Source organism: Lemur catta, chromosome 11 (assembly GCF_020740605.2).
Source record: "Lemur catta isolate mLemCat1 chromosome 11, mLemCat1.pri, whole genome shotgun sequence".
Lineage (NCBI taxonomy): Eukaryota > Metazoa > Chordata > Mammalia > Primates > Lemuridae > Lemur > Lemur catta.
Window position 1 is genome coordinate 78,422,262 of NC_059138.1, and position 18,298 is coordinate 78,440,559.

Genomic DNA, 18,298 nt, shown 5'->3' on the forward strand with positions numbered 1-18,298 from the left:
GTTAAGGAGATGCACAGTCTGTACTGATCCTAAGTTCAGGGTCAGATTTCTCTTATGAATATTCACAGAGACAATTCATTCAATAATGTCTCTATAGTTTATATTTTATAATTATAATGATTATACTCTTGTAATTATAATTTATGAGTAACAAATTTCACAGAGCTTTAAAGACAGTGATAAAACTCAATTTTCTGAATATAATTCTACCTGAGCCCAAATCAGTACAGTTTAAGCTATAGCTTGATCCAAGAATAAATGTCTTGCAAATTTTTCATTATCTAGTGTTTTCAGTAAGGTTTGAACAACCAAATTCAGTAACTCAGAATCGAAAAGTAGAATGAAGGAGTTGTGGGTTTTATTTATTTATTTATTTATTTATTTTTTGGTTTTATTTTTAAATGAGCAATATTAGAATACATTTGAATATTAGCAAAATTCAGCAGAAATGATTGAGTTCAGCAGGAGAGATTGATGGTCAGGAAAGAGAAAGGAATCACAAAGCAATGAAGTCCTTGAGGAGCAGAGAGGGTATGGGATGCAGAAGCTGGGGGAGGGGTTGAGGGATAGGCCTTTGTAACAGGAGGGATTGGATGTACATCCAGGGAGACTTTATAGATTTGTTAGTGGAAAGATAAGGGAGCTTTGATGATGTCTAGATTTGAAAAAAGGTATGACATTGGTGTCATGGAGAATATGAAAGCAAATTCATGAGAGAAACAGGCAATGGTGAGTTCCCATTTCATTGATTGCCACACAAAAAAATCAGAAACTTTTCCTTGGGGCCACAGTGCTTTATTATAAAAATAGAATAAAAACTTTAAGTGTAATTTAAAGGTAAACATAAATAGAAAAACAAAATTTATTGACTTCTATTCATTCAACCCACATTTTTAGAATGAAATTGTCAATATTAATTGTAACAATAAGAACATCAGCAAGTAAGATTTTATATATGCTTCACGTGGCCCCAGGGTCAAAAGTAGAGTGAGTTAAATACAACTGTCTTGGCAGTTAATGTGTTAAAGTTCAAGATCCTAAATTTTGAATTGAAACTAATCATCCCTGTTAGGTGATTTTCCCTGGAAGTGATTTGTTTGTCAACATTTAAGCAACTAAAAGCAGGGCTCAGATTTTAAAACAGAGAATTGCAGATAAAATATTTTTATGAGAGTGATTGCAATAGTGGACTACCAAATCTTAGATGATAAGGAGAGAAGCAAAGATTAGAGAAAATTGATACATAGTGAACAATTAATGGGTTCAGTGGATCAAAAGTCTAGGTAAGTTTGAAGAAGTAAAGTAGTAGGAGTTATAGAGCAAATGAACTAGATGAAATAAAGGTGGTGGTCACAGAATGGATCAGATGTTGATATCAAGAGTTTAGAGGGACTGCAGATTCTGATAATAACAAGCTCATCAGACAAGTCAATGTTAGGAGTGTGGGTTGCTAAAATGGGGAGGAGACCAATGGAGACAAGGATTTCAAGGAAACACACTATCACAGTTGTGGATATTGAAAAGGCCTATTTGTGTTGAGGTACATTCCTTCTGTACCTCATTTTTTGAGAGTTTTTATCATGAAAGCATATTGAATTATGTCAGATGCTTTTTCTGCATTTATTGAAATGATCATATGGTTTTTGTCCTTAATTTTGTTAATATGATGTATCCTGTTTATTTGTGTATGTTAAATCATCCATGCATCCTAGGATGAATCATACTTGATCATGGTGAATAATCTTTTTAATGTGCTGTTGAATATGGTTTGCTAGTATTTTGTTGAGTATTTTTGCGTATATGTCCATCAGGCATGTTGGCCTGTAGTTTTCTTTTTTTGTTGTATCCTTGTCTGGTTTTGGTATCAGGGTAATGCTGGCCTTGTGGAATGAGTTGGGAAGTATTCCCTTCTCTTTATTTTTTAAGAATAGTTTGAGTTTACAAGAAACTCACCTTACCCGTAAAGATACATATAGGCTGAAAGTAAAGGGGTAGAGAAAGATATTCCACACAAATGGAAACCAAAAGCAAATAGAAGTAGCTATACTTATATCAGATAAAAGAGACTTTAAATCAAAAATAGTAAAAAAAAAAAAAGGCAAAGGAGATCATTACGTAATGATAAAGAGGCTATAAGCATCCTAAATATTAATATCTATGCACCCATATTGGAGCAACCAGATTCACAAAACAGACATTACTAGACCTGAAGAAAGAAATAGACAGCTACACAATAATAGTGAGGGACTTCAACACCCCACTCACAGCACTAGACAGATCATCAAGACAGAAAATCAACAAATCAACAAAGAAACACTGGACTTAAAGTGGACTTTAGACCAAATGGACTTAATAGACAGTTACAGAACATTCTACCTTAAAACTGCAGACTATACCTTCTTTTCATCAGCACATGGAACTTTCTCCCAGATAAACCACATTAGGCCACAAAACAAGTTTTAATAAATTTTTAAAAATTGAAATCATATCAAGTATCTTCTCAGATCACAGTGCAACAAAGCTAGAAATCAATACAAGTGGAAACTTCAGAAACTATACAAAATACATGGAAATCAAGCAACCTGCTCCTGAACAAGGGCCAATGAAGAAATAAAGAAGGAAATTAAAAAAAATTTTGGAATGAATGAAAATGAAAACCCAACATACCAAAAATCTGTGGGATATAGCAAAAACAGTTGTAAGAGGGAAGTTTATAGCATTAAATGCCTACGTTAAAAAACTAGAAAGATCACAAGTTAAGAATGAACATCACACCTCTAGAAAGTAGAAAAACAAGAACAAACCAAACCCAAAGTTAGCAGAAAAAAAGAAATGACAAAAATCAGAGCAGGACTAAATGAGAGACCAACAAAACAATATAAAAGATCAATGAAACAAAAAGTTAGTTTTTTGAAAACATAAACAAAATTGGGTAGCAAAATTGAATCAGTAATAAAAAATCTCTCTGCAACAAGAAAAAAAGCCCAAGACTAGATGGATTCACAGCTGAATTCTACGAGACATGCAAAGAACTGCTGCCAATCCTAGTAAAACTGTTCCAAAAGATTGAGAAGTAGGGAATCCTCCCTAACTCATTCTGTGAATCCATTATCACCTTGATACCAAAGCCAGGAGAGGGTGCAACAAAAAACTACAAACAGTATCTCTGATGAACATAGATGCAAAAATCCTCAACAAAATACTAGCAAACCAAATCCAGCAGCACATCAGAAAAATACTTCATGATCAAGTGGGTTTCATCCCAGGGATGCAAGGATGGTTCAGAATACACATGTAAATTAATGTAATTCACCACATAAGCAATTAAAAACACAAACCACATGATTTTAAGGGATGCAGATTTGATAAAATTTGATAAAATCCAGCATCCCTTCATGATAAAAACCTTCAAAAACCTCAGCATAGAAGGAACATATTAATACCTCAAAATAATAAAATCCATATGTCACAGACCCACAGCCAACATGATACTGAATGGAGTAAAGCTGACAGCATTCTTCCTAAGAACTGGAACAAGACAAGGATGCTCACTGTCACCACTTCTATTCAACATAGTACTGGAAGTCCTTGCCAGAGCAGTCAGGAAAAAGAAAGCTATAAAGGGCATCCAGATTTAATGAGAGGAAGTCAAATTGTCTCTGTTTGTTGATGATATGATCTTCTACCTAGAAACCCTAAGGATTCCACCAAAAGACTCCTAGTTCTGAAAAATGAATTCACCAGATTCTCAGGTTATAAAGCCAACATGCAAAAATCAATAGCATTTCTATACATCAACAATGACCAAGCTGAGAACCAAATCAAGAACTCAATCCCACTTACTATAGCTGTAAAATACATACATACATACATACATACATACATACCCAGGAATAAATTTAACAAAGGAGTTGAAGGATATTTACAGGAGAACTACAAGTCACTGATGAAAGAAATTGTAGGCAACACAAACAAACAGAAAAACATCCCATGCTTATGGATCAGAAGAATCAATATTGTTAAAATGACCATACTGCCCAGAGCAATGTATAGATTCAGTGCAATTCCTATTAAAATGCCAATATGATTTTTCACAGAATTAGAAAAAATAATTCTAAGATTAATATGGAACCAAAAAAGGGCCCGAATAACCAAAGCAATCTTAAGCAAAAAGAACAAAACTGGAGGCATCATATTACCTGACTTCAAATTATGCTACAATTCTGTAATAATCAAAACAGCATGGTGCTGGCATAAAAGTAGACACATAGATCAATGAAACAGAATAGAGAACCCAGAAATAAAACCGTATACCTTCAACCATCTGATCTCTGACAAAACAGAGAAGAACATACACACTATTTGATAAATAGTACTGGGAAAATTGGATAGCCACATGCAGAAGAATTAAACTGGATCCCTATTTCTCACCATATGCAAAAATTAACCCAAGGTGTATTGAAGACTTAAATGTAAGGCCAGAAGTCATAAAAATCCCAGAAGAAAACCTAGGAAAAAACTCTTCTGGATGTAGGCCTAGGCAAAGAATTCATGACTACGACTCAGAAGCAAATGCAACAAAAACAACAATAGACAAATGGGACTTAATTAATCTAAAAAGCTTCTGTATAGCAAAAGAAATAAAAAAGCAAACAGACAACCTACAGATGGGTGAAAATATTTGCTATGTATCTGAAAAAACTATGTATCTGAAAAAAAAAAACTAATATCCAGAATCTACAAGGCACTCAAACAACTCATCGAGAATGAAACAAACAACTCCATTACAAAGTGGGAAATATAAACAAGCATTTTTCAAAAGAAGACAAATGATCAAAAACATATGAAAAAAATGCTCAACATCACTAATTATCAGAGAAATGCAAGTTAAAACCACAATGAGATGACCTTTTATTCCAATTAGAATGACCATTATTAAAAAGTCAAGAAACAATAATAGATGTTAGCAAGAATGTGGTAAAAAGGGAACATTTATTTATATACTGTTGGTGGGAATGTACATTAGTACAACCTCTGTGGAGATTTCTCAAAGACCTAAAAAGTAGCTCTATCATTTGATTCGCCAATCCCACTAGTGGGTATCTATCCACAGGAAAAGAAATCATTATATCAAAAAGATACCTGTACTTATATGTTTATTATAGCATAGTTTACAATCACTAAGATATGGAATCAACTTAAGTGCCCATCAGCCAATAAGTAGATGAGGAAAATGTGGTGTATGTATACCATGGAGTACTATTCAGCCATAAGAAAGAATGAAATAATGTCTTTTGCAGCATCTGGTATCAAACTGGAGGCTATTATCCTAAGAGAAGTAACTCATGAACAGAAAAATAAATGCCACATGTTCTCACTTATAAGGGGGAGCTAAACTATGGCTGTGTAAGGACACACAGAGTAGTATAACGGACACTGGAGACTCAAAAGTGGGGAGGCTTGGAGAGGGTGGGGGATGAAAAATAGCATACAATGTACACTATTCAGGTGATGGGTACAAAAGCCCAGACTTCACCACTATACAATATATACATGTAATTCAACTCGTACCCCCTAATTCTATTAAAATAACAAAAATGGGTAGAAAAAAATAATAAATAAAGTTATATGATTAAAAAAGTAAATATCAAGAAACTATTCATAGTTTCTAATATTGAAGAGGTTATACATTTAGAATATTATACTCATATCTACTGAAATTGTTTATATTGCTTCCTCCAGATTTTGTTTTGAAAAGCATTCATCTGCTTTTACATCTCACAAATTTCCAAATAGCATAAATTGTCTAGATTCATTGTGATATGAACATAAACATTATTTATATTGATGAACTTCAGATGTTCTGATACAAATAGAGACCAACATGATGTATTTTTGTGCCCTGCTTAATTTAATATAGTCTTTTCTCCAATTGTAGTAGAGTGGAATGACAATTGACTGGGCTGTGATCATCTAAGTTTATTTTATTTGGAAGCTGGAATGGTTATTTCCACTGAGCTGCTATGTCAAGATGCAAAGGAAAAGAGAACAAATTGAATGTTCATTTGGCAGCTATTTTGATTACTAATTTTTAAGGGCATATTTTAAAGTACAGCTTCTTTTATTATAAATAGAAAAATTCATTTCTTGTTTCCATGAAATATATGCTCTGGAAAATCTCCAGGGGCAATGTTAACCACTTTGGAATACTAATACTAAGAAAACTTAATAACTACGATAATGCCTTATCAATCTTTGACTCATTGATCCTTGTTGAGTTTTGACAGTTTGAAAAAAATTCATCTTAAAAATATCGTGTTTATCTTTTTACATCCCAATTCTGATTATAAATTTTTTGTTGCAGAAAATTATTTTTCTCCTGCATATGTTGATGAAAATAAGAAAAAAATAGAAGCCCCAAATTTAAAGTTACAGAAAATACCACACCTATTTAAATGTTTATTATGAGTTTTACATTTTTATTATTTGATGACATTAATGTATTATAGTTTGTCACAAAGAATACTTATTAGGTATCTAGAGTTTTGCTTATATTTGGGTTTTTCTAGAGTTTTAGATTTTTAGATGTTTCACTCTACACTTCTTATATCAGATAGTTTTAGTATTTTTGTTCAACATTTTTGAGCATCTAATTTTGTTTGACCTAAACTTTAATAATACAAATTGCATTTGTATAGATCTTTGCCATATAGCATTATATTTGATCTCTGTAAAAATCCCTTGTGAGATGTATTTTCTTTTTCCCTTTGTGTAGATGAAGAAATTGAAGATTGGATAATTTATTTTTTACTAAAGTCACTGATTTAAAATTTTACTAGATTTTAAGTTTTTCTTAGAGGATAAGTAGGGCTTTCCTTTCTAACATGATACTGTTGATTGCTCCATATGGTGCCATTATCTGCCTGGACCATGGTTATGATGTCCTAACTGTACATTTATTCTTTCCCCTTTCTAATTCATTTTCTACTTGGTAGCTCTTGTGATAAAAACAAATAAAGAAACAAACACTCACAAATTATATCAAGCTACCCCGCAGGTTAAAATCTTTGGCATTTATAATGATATCCAAACTCTTTACCAATTTGTATTGGTCTCCCTGTATGTTCTGACTCTGGCCTAATGCCCATCTTCATCTAGGAGTGATTTCTTCCTACTCTGACCTTATTTATATTCCTGGTACATGTCTTTTTCTGCCTGAGGTCTTTGTGCTTGCCCTTCCCTCTACCTGGACTGTTCTTTCCATCCCTAAGGTCCAAGCTTTATGCATAAAATAATTAGGAATGTGGGGTCTAGACTTAAATTGATAGTTTAGATTCCACCTCTAGCTTACTATTCTTCTGAATGACTTTGGAAAAATTACTTAACCATCTGTTTTTTAATTTATAAAATGGCAGTAAAATAGTATGACAATATTATATGTGAATCAAATGAAATAATCCCTAAAAAGCACATAGTAATTTCCTGGTACATTTAAAGTGCTAGGTAAATTTTAGCTGCTAGTATTATTTTCATCATTACAGTTAGTACTGCCACTGTCACCTTCTCAATGTTGTTTTCCTTGACCATAGTATCTCAAGATAAAGACATTTAGTCTTTATCACAGCACGCTGTTTCTCTGTCATAGTACTTTCATAAGTTCTATTTCTTATGTTATTTACTTGTTCATTTTCTGCCCTTCTCGTTAGGATGAGGATCAGAACCATGTATGTATTATTCACTGTTATCTCCTTAGCACTTATCACTCAATATTTTTTGAATAAATTAATAGATGCAGTGTTACCTTGAATTTTGTTAGAACTATAAACTAAGGATAGTTTTGCATTGCCTCTCTTTCATAAACAAATTTCATTCCTGTGATTTGTCTCTTTCTTTGAACTTACTGCATATGACTTTTATCTGTTACTTTATCTTTGTTTGCTCAATATGGTGGATTGAAATGGGTCTTTCAGTGAGTTCATAGGCCCCTATTAAGATAGTTCAAATTTTCATAAAAGGAGAAGTGAAAAGTTTAGACTTGCCCACATTTTTTTTTTTTAATCAGAATAGAGATTTTGTTGTCTGCCAGGAGTAGGGAAGGAGCTCCAGTTGTAGGCAACTAAGACAGGATGTTTGTCTCCTCTGGGGGAAGAGTTTGGGGCACTGCTGCCTTTCTTGGCTAGCCTACAACACCCCCTGCTGTCCTTCATCCAACACCCATGCCTAGTGTAAGCTGCGAATGAGAACTAAGTCCAGCACTTTCAGAGGCAATCAGGGTAGATGCTAATTGGGTTTGTCTTTCCCCATCAAGAACTCAGCCCTGGCCAGCTGATCTTGGGCATACTGTTGGTGTTCTGCTGAGAATCCTATCCATGTTTTCCCCAGTGGTAAATTCTGATCAGTTTTCACACTAACTTTTGGTGTATTGGTTGCCTGGACATACTTGATTGTACCTAAATTTCCAGATTTTCTTGCAATACCTACATGGATGATTTAACAAAAACTGGTGTAATATCTTGTTAGAGTGCAGCATAAAACTGTTGATTCAGCCAAACTGGCCTTTTTAGTGTTCCTAAAAGCACGTTCCTGCCTCAGTGCCTTTGTACTTACAGTTCCCTTAGCTTGGAATGTGCTTCTCACTGATATCCCCATGGCTTGCTCCTTCATTTCCTTCAGGTACCTTGAAATATAGACTTTTTACATCGGAGGCCAGATGATATAGTTCTTTTAAACATGTCATAATAATCCCAGTTGTTTATGTGTATCTATTTTAAGATATTGTAACATCTTTTTATTGAAAAATTATAGTTGAATGGAATAACTTCCTCTCTATAGCTTTATTTCATTTCATATACAAGAAATTTTATTCTTTATATATATTTAGGCTGTATACCAAGTTTTTCCACTTGCATCTGGATGTTTATTCAGAATCCTTCTAGAACCTGAATGAATTAAATTTCCTTTGAAAAATTAACATGGTAATATTTCTGTAAAGATTTAAGGCTATATCTGAAATGACAGCAATTTTATACTAAGGAAATACATTTTATTGAGGATACTTTTCCCCTCTTATGCTGTATGAAAATTACTTGATTAGTTAGGTGTTATGTTGATCTAAAGAAGTTTATGATAAAATCCTTGCCCTTTAGTTTACAATAAATTGCGGACAGTAATGGCAACAATGATGATAATGAGAAACATTTATTGAGTGCTTAATATGCCAAGCACCACTTTAAGTGTTTTATTAAAAGATATATATATATATATATATATGTATATATATATATATATATATACATGAAAGGAAATGAGCATATTAAGGCAAAAATCTCAGAATCTAGGAGTTGTAAAGCATCTTGTTCAACCTTATGAACCCTGGAGGGAGCTCTTCCCTGATGCTCTTGGCAAGTATTCCTACAGAATCTCTGTGGGAATTCACAGGAGGGCCGCACAAAGCCCAGAAAGAGCTGCTGCTGAACAAGGAGGGCTGTGAGCAGCTGTCTGAGGTTCAGGAGCAGCTGGAACAGGAGCTGGAGGAGCTGATGCCCAGCCTGTTTGAGGAAGCCCACAGGATGGTGTGAGAAGCCAACATGAAGTAAGCAGTATCTGGAAAGCAGCTGAAGGAGGCACAGGGCAAGATACACATGTATAGGCTGAGGTGAGAGCCTTAAAGATACTGGTCATCATGTCCTTACTGGCCTCTTTCAACTGCAGGCTCCACCTGCAACTGCCCAGCCTCACTAAGGCTTGGCCCTGCAAGAGCCCCTCTCACCCTAAGTACACCAGCATTGCCTGCTCCCCAGCCACATACCTGACTGTGGGACCTGCCCTCATCCTGGATGAGGAAGCGGACACAACCCTATTGGTAGGGTTCCAAGCCTGAGGGGAATTGCCCACCCTGGAAAAGACCTGTTCCTTCCTGAGAAGGGTGTACTGGGAGGGCATGAGCCCCTGCCTGGACTTTACAATGGACGATCTCTTGGTACTAGTGTGAGCCATTGTGGAGGACAGCACACTCACCATCAAGCCTATGGCTCTGCAGATGCTGTCTGCAGTGAGGGTGACCGTGGTCAAGTGTGACAGTGCCAATATAGTTATCTTGAGCAGGCTGGTCCATGCCTGCCACCACCACATCTGGCTCTGTGACTCCCAGAGCCACTACCACATCTCACTGTCCTCTTGGGCCAGGATCACTGAAGTGTGCAACTTCTTTACCTACATCTGCTACATTCATAAGACCTAGTGCAGCAGGATGTGAAGCTAGTGTTCTGGGAGATCACAAAGGTGCGAAAGGAGATGTAGTTGGCCAAGCTCAGCTTCTTTCCCCAGGAAGCCTAGGATATTGCCTGGGCCTAGATGGAGGCTCAGGTCTGGAGAAAACATCTGCCTCAGAATGGACAGACACACAGAAAGACAAGATCCTGGAGTCAGCCCTGAGCCAGAAACCAAACATCTGCTCCAGGAGAGACAAACATCTGGGACTTAGAGGCAGCAATGAGCTGGAACCAAATATCTGTCCCAGGACAGCTAGAGGGAAGATGGTCTGCACCTTGTGAAGTGGCCCTTCTTTCTTTCATGCTGTGTTGTACAACTCGCAGGCAGACTTTCAAGAAAGCACCAAAGACCAAGGAGCTCAGACCCTTAAAAACACTTTAAACAGCATGAAGTTTCCTCTTTCCCAAGACAGCTGTGTGAACATCTATGATTATTACACAATTCTTAACGTGACTCCTGCCCTTTGTAGCTCCGTCGCTGTCATCTAATTCTTCTACTATGTAATAGTACTTTCCACGTTTGGAAACAGTAATGTGTCCCCTGGGGAGAAGTTCTAGTACCTCTGTGGCAAGGTCAGCCCTAATGAATGTTCCTGAATCAGCGATAGCAGAAGCAGTGTTCATTCTTCTGCCATCGTGCCATCTTTTCAAGTCTACTGTGAGCTTCTTGAGAGCAGAGCCTCTCGCCTTATTCTTGATTTTATCCTGAGTGGCTTGTGTTGAATTATGTAAATGAAGGAAAGTGTATGACTATGAGTCTGGATGTAATATGTTAGATCTCAAGCTTATCTTAGACCACATTTAGAGGATTCTCTCTTTTTTTTTTGAGATAGGGTTTTGCTTTGTTGCCCAGGCTGAAGTCGAGTGGTGCAGTCAAAGCTCACTGCAACCTCAAACTTCTGGGCTTCAGACTCCCAAGTAGCTTCAGTCTCCCAAGTAGCTTTGACTACAGGTGTGCACCACCACACCCAGCTAATTTTTGTATTTTTATGTTTTGTAGAGGTGGGGTCTTGCTATGTTGTCCAGACTGATCTTGAACTCCTGGCCTCAAGCAATCCTCCCACCTTGGTCTCCAAAAGTGCTAGGATGATAGGCATGTGCCACCATGCCTGGCCTACAGTTAGAGGATTCTAATGCTGTACATTATCATCACCATTCTCCCTTCTACTTCTCTATCCCTACCCCACCACAATTGTGCTGCATCTAAAGCATTACAATTTCAGTGACAATTACAAAGAAAAATATAATAAAAGCTGTTATCTCTGACCGTGGTCCTATTATCTTCGATGGGGAGAAATGAAGAAAATGCTTAATCAGCATCATGGGCAGAAGTCAGCATGTAGAATAAGGCTCGGATGAAGGGAGGACTTGGGAAACCTCCAAAGGGAATGATATGACAATATAAAGAAATATTTTAAATGTTCATGTGTCATGCTATCCTAGCTTTAGATTCCTTAAGCAAGAAGACTAACTTCATTTCTGTACTCCAACATTTCTTTCTTTACAACATTGTACATAATACATGCTCAGTAAATGGTGAATTAAATGGAATATAGGACTTAGTACTAGATCTCATAAAGTGTATAATCCTTTTGAAGAGACTGAATATAATCACCTGGGAAGTTAAATAAGAATGAATGGTTGTATATGGTTAAGTGCCTAGTGGACTGTAGACAAGGTTTAAGTCTCTATATAAATTCAGAGAGATGCAATATTGTGAGGCAGTTAAGATTAATAGCTAATCTTTATATTAATATCTAGAGTTCCAGTGCTCTGTTATTAACTATCTGGATGACTTTGCAAGTTACTTAAGCTCTGTGATTGGATTTATTTTTTGTAAAATGAAGATAACACTATTTCCCCCATATGGCTGTTGAGGTTTAAATGAGAAAGTGTGTGTTACGTGCTTAAGACAGTGCGTCGTTCATATTGGGCTTCCATAAATGCTGTAGAAATCAGGGTTTCTTTGGGTAGGTGACATTAAAGCCAAATCCAGAAGAACAGATAATGAAAAGGACCATACCCTGAGTAGCTTGCCAATGTGACCACCTACCTTTGGAATTAGATTTGAATTTAAGTGGTTGATGCAGAAAACAGCAATGAAGCTGTAGAAGCGTTTTTATAAAGTCAATAGAGTCATACCTGTATTACAAAAAAGGACTCTTTGTCCTTTTAGTATACATGTCAGGACTAGTGATAGTTTATATAGTTTTAGCCAGTAATTATGTGTTAATAAACATTTTTCCTTAAATATTTTTTTCTCTCTTAGAACGATATCGCATCCAGAGTGAACAATTTGAAGATCTTTGGCTCATAACAAATGAGCTTATTTTTCGCCTTCAGCAATATTTTGAAAAGCAGGGAATCAAAGATTTTGCCTGTTCTTTTTCTGGATCTGTGCCTCTCCAAGAATATTTCGAGTTGATCGATCATCATTTTGAGGTGTGTATTATCATAACCCCTATCATTTATAATCCTTAAATATATAAAAAAGAAATAGATGTTATAGAAGAATTTTAGTGTACATCCTATTAGGCTGCATGCTTTGTTTGAGTTGTTATTCTTATGTGGATGGTGGATTTTGTGAATCCATTCCTGTTCTTTTCTCCAGTTTGTGATCAGTTACAGACATTTACAGAGTGGCTGCCTGGAGCTAAGCACATCGTCTGGCCTTGGAACAGAGCTGATTTAATTCTCCCACATGGGGACTTAACCCTTGACCCCAATAACCCAGTGTTAAAACTATTTGAGCTTATTGGCGGCCATTTGGCTAACTAATTCTAGCAGGCCATAAATGAGGTGTGATTATAAAGTAAAGTGATTTTTCTTTTTGTTTTTTAACAAGCACACCAGAACTTCTGCATCTGAATGAGGGTTAACCACTTAAAATACTCTCTACTACCTGGCACAGTGGGTGCTTAGTAAATGCTGAATTATTAAATGTCTAAATAAATGAGATTTGACAGTAACTTTGTTGCTTTGAATATTTTTGCATTTCTTCTTTGGAACTACTTTCAGAGCCTATGTTAGATTCTCTTGAGTATCTAAACAATGGAAAATCTTCATCCTTTGAAGATTGATTTGATATTTGGAAATAGCCAAGAGTCATGTTTTATGAATGGATTGAACAATGACAGTCATTGTTTTGAAAGTTCTGTGTATTAAAGTCACTAGAATCCACTTATAGAATCTATAAACAGACCATAAGCAATACAAAAGGGAAATTTTGAGAGCATTTTAAACATCATTCAAGTAAGTAAGCATTGGTAAGAGAGTGATTTTTTTTTTTTTTTGAGGCAGAGTCTCACTCTGTTGCCTGGGCTAGAGTGAGTGCCATGGCGTCAGCCTAGCTCACAACAACCTCAAACTCCTGGGCTTAAGCGATCCTACTGCCTCAGCCTCCTGAGTAGCTGGGACTACAGGCATGCGCCACCATGCCCAGCTAATTTTTTCTATATATATATTTTAGTTGGCCAGATAATTTCTTTCTATTTTTGGTAGAGACGGGGTCTCACTCTTGCTCAGGCTGGTCTCGAACTCCTGACCTCGAGCGATCCACCTGCCTCGGCCTCCCAGAGTGCTAGGATTACAGGTGTGAGCCACCGCGCCCGGCCGAGAGTGATTATTTTTTAAGGAATCAGTAGACATTCAGTTTATTAGCTATGGTGTGTGTGTGTGTGTCAGAGAGAGAGCGAGAGAAAGAATATCAGTCATGTAACTTGTCAGTCAACCCTTGAACATTCTAAGAACATTGACTTTCACCTATGAAGACTTCTTTTAATGCAGTATTAACATAAAGGGAAAATTTCAGGTGTATACAATCCAGTTGTGAATAATCATGTCATTGTCAAATAAATTTATTTCCCCTTATCTATAATGATAATATTTTCTAGGATAGCATACCTTTGACCAAATTATGTCACCAAAATGGACTGTTTGGGAGAGTGTATTTGGGTATTCAAAAGATTGAGAACCTTTGCAATCTTCTAGGATATATTTTAAGAATCTTTTACTTCCCTGTGCAAAACTGGGGTCTAGTGGTTTATAAAATAGAATCCACAGACAGATTACACTAGTTACATATTTGTAATATTTAAAATAGAGAATATTAGATACTAGCGACTCATAAATGTGACATACAGTCTTCCCTCCTTATTTGCTGGCTAGTAACTCCCTGGAGTTTCCATATCAGAGGTGATTCTTTTCTGAGGAGAGACTTAGAGAATATAGTGAACTACAGGCACTTTCATTTGTTACACACGTAAATTAAGGGGGATGTTATTATACTTCCTTTGTCCTTGTCCCCACTCTCTGCTTTCATCCATTAATAAGATTTGAAACTTGGAATCAAAGTGGTTTTGGAATTGAAGTGTCCCTTGTAGTGTAAGTTCCATGAAGGCAGGGGTTTTTGTCTGTATTTATTCATTACTATATATAGTTTCTAGTGCCTGGAACAGTGCTTGGCCCTATGATCAATAAATATTTGTTAAATCCTGAAATTCTGACATGTGAAAACATTTCAATCAGTGCTGCTTATTTATGCATTCAAAGAAATGATAACCTTCCTGATGTCTGAGTATTAAGAATATCTGTTTAATTTTTTGTGTGTTTCATGATGCATTCAGGAAATAAAATATTATAGTAGCAAATTATACAAGAAGAGTGAGTTATTGATAATTAGGCTGATGTTCTTTTAAAATATTTAGTTATTTTAAAAAATTAACTTTATTACTTAATTTTTGGTAATGAAAGTTTTTCCTCAAGAGAATATTCTTTGATTTAGTTAGCTACTTAGTGCTTCTAAAATTTGGATTAAAGGAAGTTGATAAAATTCCAAGTTACTTGTATTTCATATATAATTTTTATCATATATCTGGAGAATACATGTACTGAAAAGGTAAGGAATTTGGTTTGATACCAGAAATGGAAACTATAATGTTTGACTTCTGAACATGATATTTTTTTCAGAACTAGTCTATTACTGTTTTATAAAGTTGAATTAGCAGTTCACTTGATCTGATCTCATGGAGTGTTTCTTCTACCGTACTTTTGCTAGCTTTCATTTATTTTAATACCATTAAATTTAAAAGTTATGAGATGGGTAACTGTGAAAAGAGTCGTTTTTTATTCTCATTCCTCAATTACTCGGACCCCTCTTTGGAGGCAATGGTTGGTGCCCAGTTTCTTGTGTATCTTCCTAGATGTATTCTATGCGGTTACAACTGTTAATATACAGATTCTTATTTTTTTAAAAAAGAATTAATGGTAGCACATTATATGTACTATTCTGTATCTTTTTGCTTTTTTCATTTACTCTTCTTTGGACAGCATTGCATATCAGCGCTTACCAGTCTTACAGAGTAGTCTTCTTTATTTAACTAATTCCCCTATTAAAGGGCATTTTAATTATTAATAATATTTTGCTATAATCACAAGAGAACAATTTTGTAATGAATATCTTTATATATACATTACTTTTTACAATCATATCTCGGATAAATTCCTAGAAGAGATTGTTAGGTTAAAGGCTGTATTGTTTAAGAGGTATTTGTATTAACTTTTATGTAAAACTTTGCCTATTTTTCTGTTGGATTTTTGCTGCTTTTCTTACTGATTTCTATTGGGTCGTGGTCCTTTTCACATAGATTTGTAGATGCTTTCTAGATATAGTGGGCATAACTCTTTGTCTCTGTGGTTATTGCTATTAAATTTGCAGTTTGCTGTTTGTCTTATCACTTTGCTTATAATTTTTTTTAAATCATGTAGAATTAAATGTTATTTTGAGTTAATAATTTATCAGTTGTGTGTGTGGCTTTTGGCTTTTGACTCATAGTAATTAAGGCCTTTCTATGTCAAGATTATAAAGAATTCTAGTTTTTCTAGTGCTTTTATTGTGTCTAAACTGTTGATCTCTGTGCAATGATTTTGCTGTAAAGAATGGGAGAGATTTCTATTTTTCCCATGTAATCACTTATCATAAAACATTTATTAGATAATATACTTTTTTCCCAAATGATACTGGGTCACCTTTACTAAATTTCCATTTGATCTATTCCACTGTATTTTCTATGTATTTGTGTACCAAACACCACTTTGTTTTAATTCCCTTAACTCTATAATATGTTTAAATTTCATTACTCTTTTTCAAACTTATGTTGCCATTGCCTGTATTCTTTCTTTAAACATTTTTTTGTGTCCATTTAACCTGAATTTAAGAAATTCTTCATTGTAGTTGCGGATAAATGGTGAAAAATTAGAAGAACTCTTATCTGAAAGAGCTGTACAATTTCGGGCCATTCAACGCCGGCTATTAACAAGGTTCAAAGATAAGACACCTGCCCCCCTCCAACACCTGGACACCTTGCTAGATGGAACTTACAAGCAGGTCAGTGTAATATCAGTGACAGTTTTCTACTACTGGACATGATTTTTCCTTCACTCTAGAGTCATGTACCAGAATATCAAGGTAAATATATCTTTCCTGTGCCTTATGGAACAGTGAACGGCACACAGGCTTTAAAGTCAGAAAAACCTGGGTTCAAAGTCAAGCTCTGCCACTTTCTAACTGTGTGTCCTTGGATAAATTACATTGAGGTTATCATTTTCCACATCTTACCTCTCAAGGTTGTTGTGAGGATTTTCAATCATTTATGGAAAACAATTAGCACAATGCCAGGTACATAGTGTGTGCTTGGTAAATAGTTAAAACTAGTATTACCAGACAATTCTTGGTGCATCCCATAATTATTACCATAATTCTCTAATTGTCTTACCAAGCAACTGGCTCATACCTGAGCACTATATCCATTGATGTTTTGAGATGGAATTCTTAAGCAGCCTAATTCAAAAAGTTCTAGTTCAAAAGACTATTTTTCTTCTTCCTGGCTCTCCTTCTGCCCATGACTTATCATTTACATGGCTAGGGTTAGCTGCCTGTCACCTGTTAAAGCACTGTATCTTCAAAAACTATTGAAAATTATCATTTTTGGCTTGAAAAAATAATGTTTTAAATTTTAATTTCTTGAGTGTTTAAATGAATTGTATATTCCCATGCAATTGTAACAGATAATATAGAGAGACCCCATGTATCCTTTATCCATTTTCCTCCAGTGATAACATTTTGCAAAACTATGGTATATTACAAGCAGGATGTGGACATTGATAAAATCCACAGGTCTGATTCAGATTTACTTGTACTCATTTATGAGGGTGTGTGTATTAAGTTCTATACAGTTTTATCATGTGTAGACTCATGTATCTACCCCCACATTCCAGGTACTAAACAACTTTTTGACCACAAGACTTCCTCATGTTGTTCTTTATCACCACATTCTCTCCCTACTCCTTTCTATTGAATTTGAAAGGACAAATCAGACTTTTTTTTTCAGAGTTGGTTTTCCTAGAGGAATGAAAAATTAGCTTACTATGTTTATATTGATAATACATTTGCTTCTTGAAATTTCTATGGTTATTTGAAAATTAGTAGCAATTTGAGGGACAGTTGATAGCAGTAGTAGGATATTGGAAAGAACACTGGGCTTGGAATTCAGTGCCATGACTTATTAGCTGTGTGGCTTTTGGCAGTTCACTTACCCTCTCCAAATTTCCATTTCTTTCCATAAAATGGGATTAATACTGTCTTGTTACAAAGTTTATATTCCATAATATATTAATATATGAAAACGCTTTGTAAATTGTTCTACAAACATAGACTGCCAATTTCTTTTTGCTGGAGGAATTATATGACTCTTCAGTCAGTAGGCACTAATGCTCTGTCCCAGTTTGTTTTTCTTTCCTTTTTTTTTTTTTCCCCCTAGAGATGGAGTGTTTCTCTATCACCCAGGCTGGAGTACAGTGGTGCAATCATAGCTCCTTGAAACCTTAAGCTCCTGGGTTCAAGTGATTCTCCTGCCTCAGCCAGCTAATTATTAAATTTTTTGTAGAGACAGGGTGTCACTATATTGCCCAGGCTAGTCTCAAACTCCTAATCTCAAACAATCTTTGCACTTGGCCTCCCAAAGTGCTGG

The 18,298-nt window shown here is 35.4% G+C and overlaps 1 protein-coding gene across 2 annotated transcripts in view; it reads left to right on the top strand.

Annotated features, from left to right (window-relative positions):
• Positions 1-18,298, top strand: part of BBS9 (Bardet-Biedl syndrome 9) — a 405,454-nt gene that overhangs the window by 201,443 nt on the left and 185,713 nt on the right. For both annotated transcript variants that reach the window (XM_045564593.1, XM_045564594.1), the window contains 2 exons: positions 12,541-12,713; positions 16,504-16,656. In XM_045564593.1, the coding sequence (XP_045420549.1) occupies positions 12,541-12,713; positions 16,504-16,656 (326 nt within the window). The remainder of the gene's footprint in view (positions 1-12,540; positions 12,714-16,503; positions 16,657-18,298) is intronic.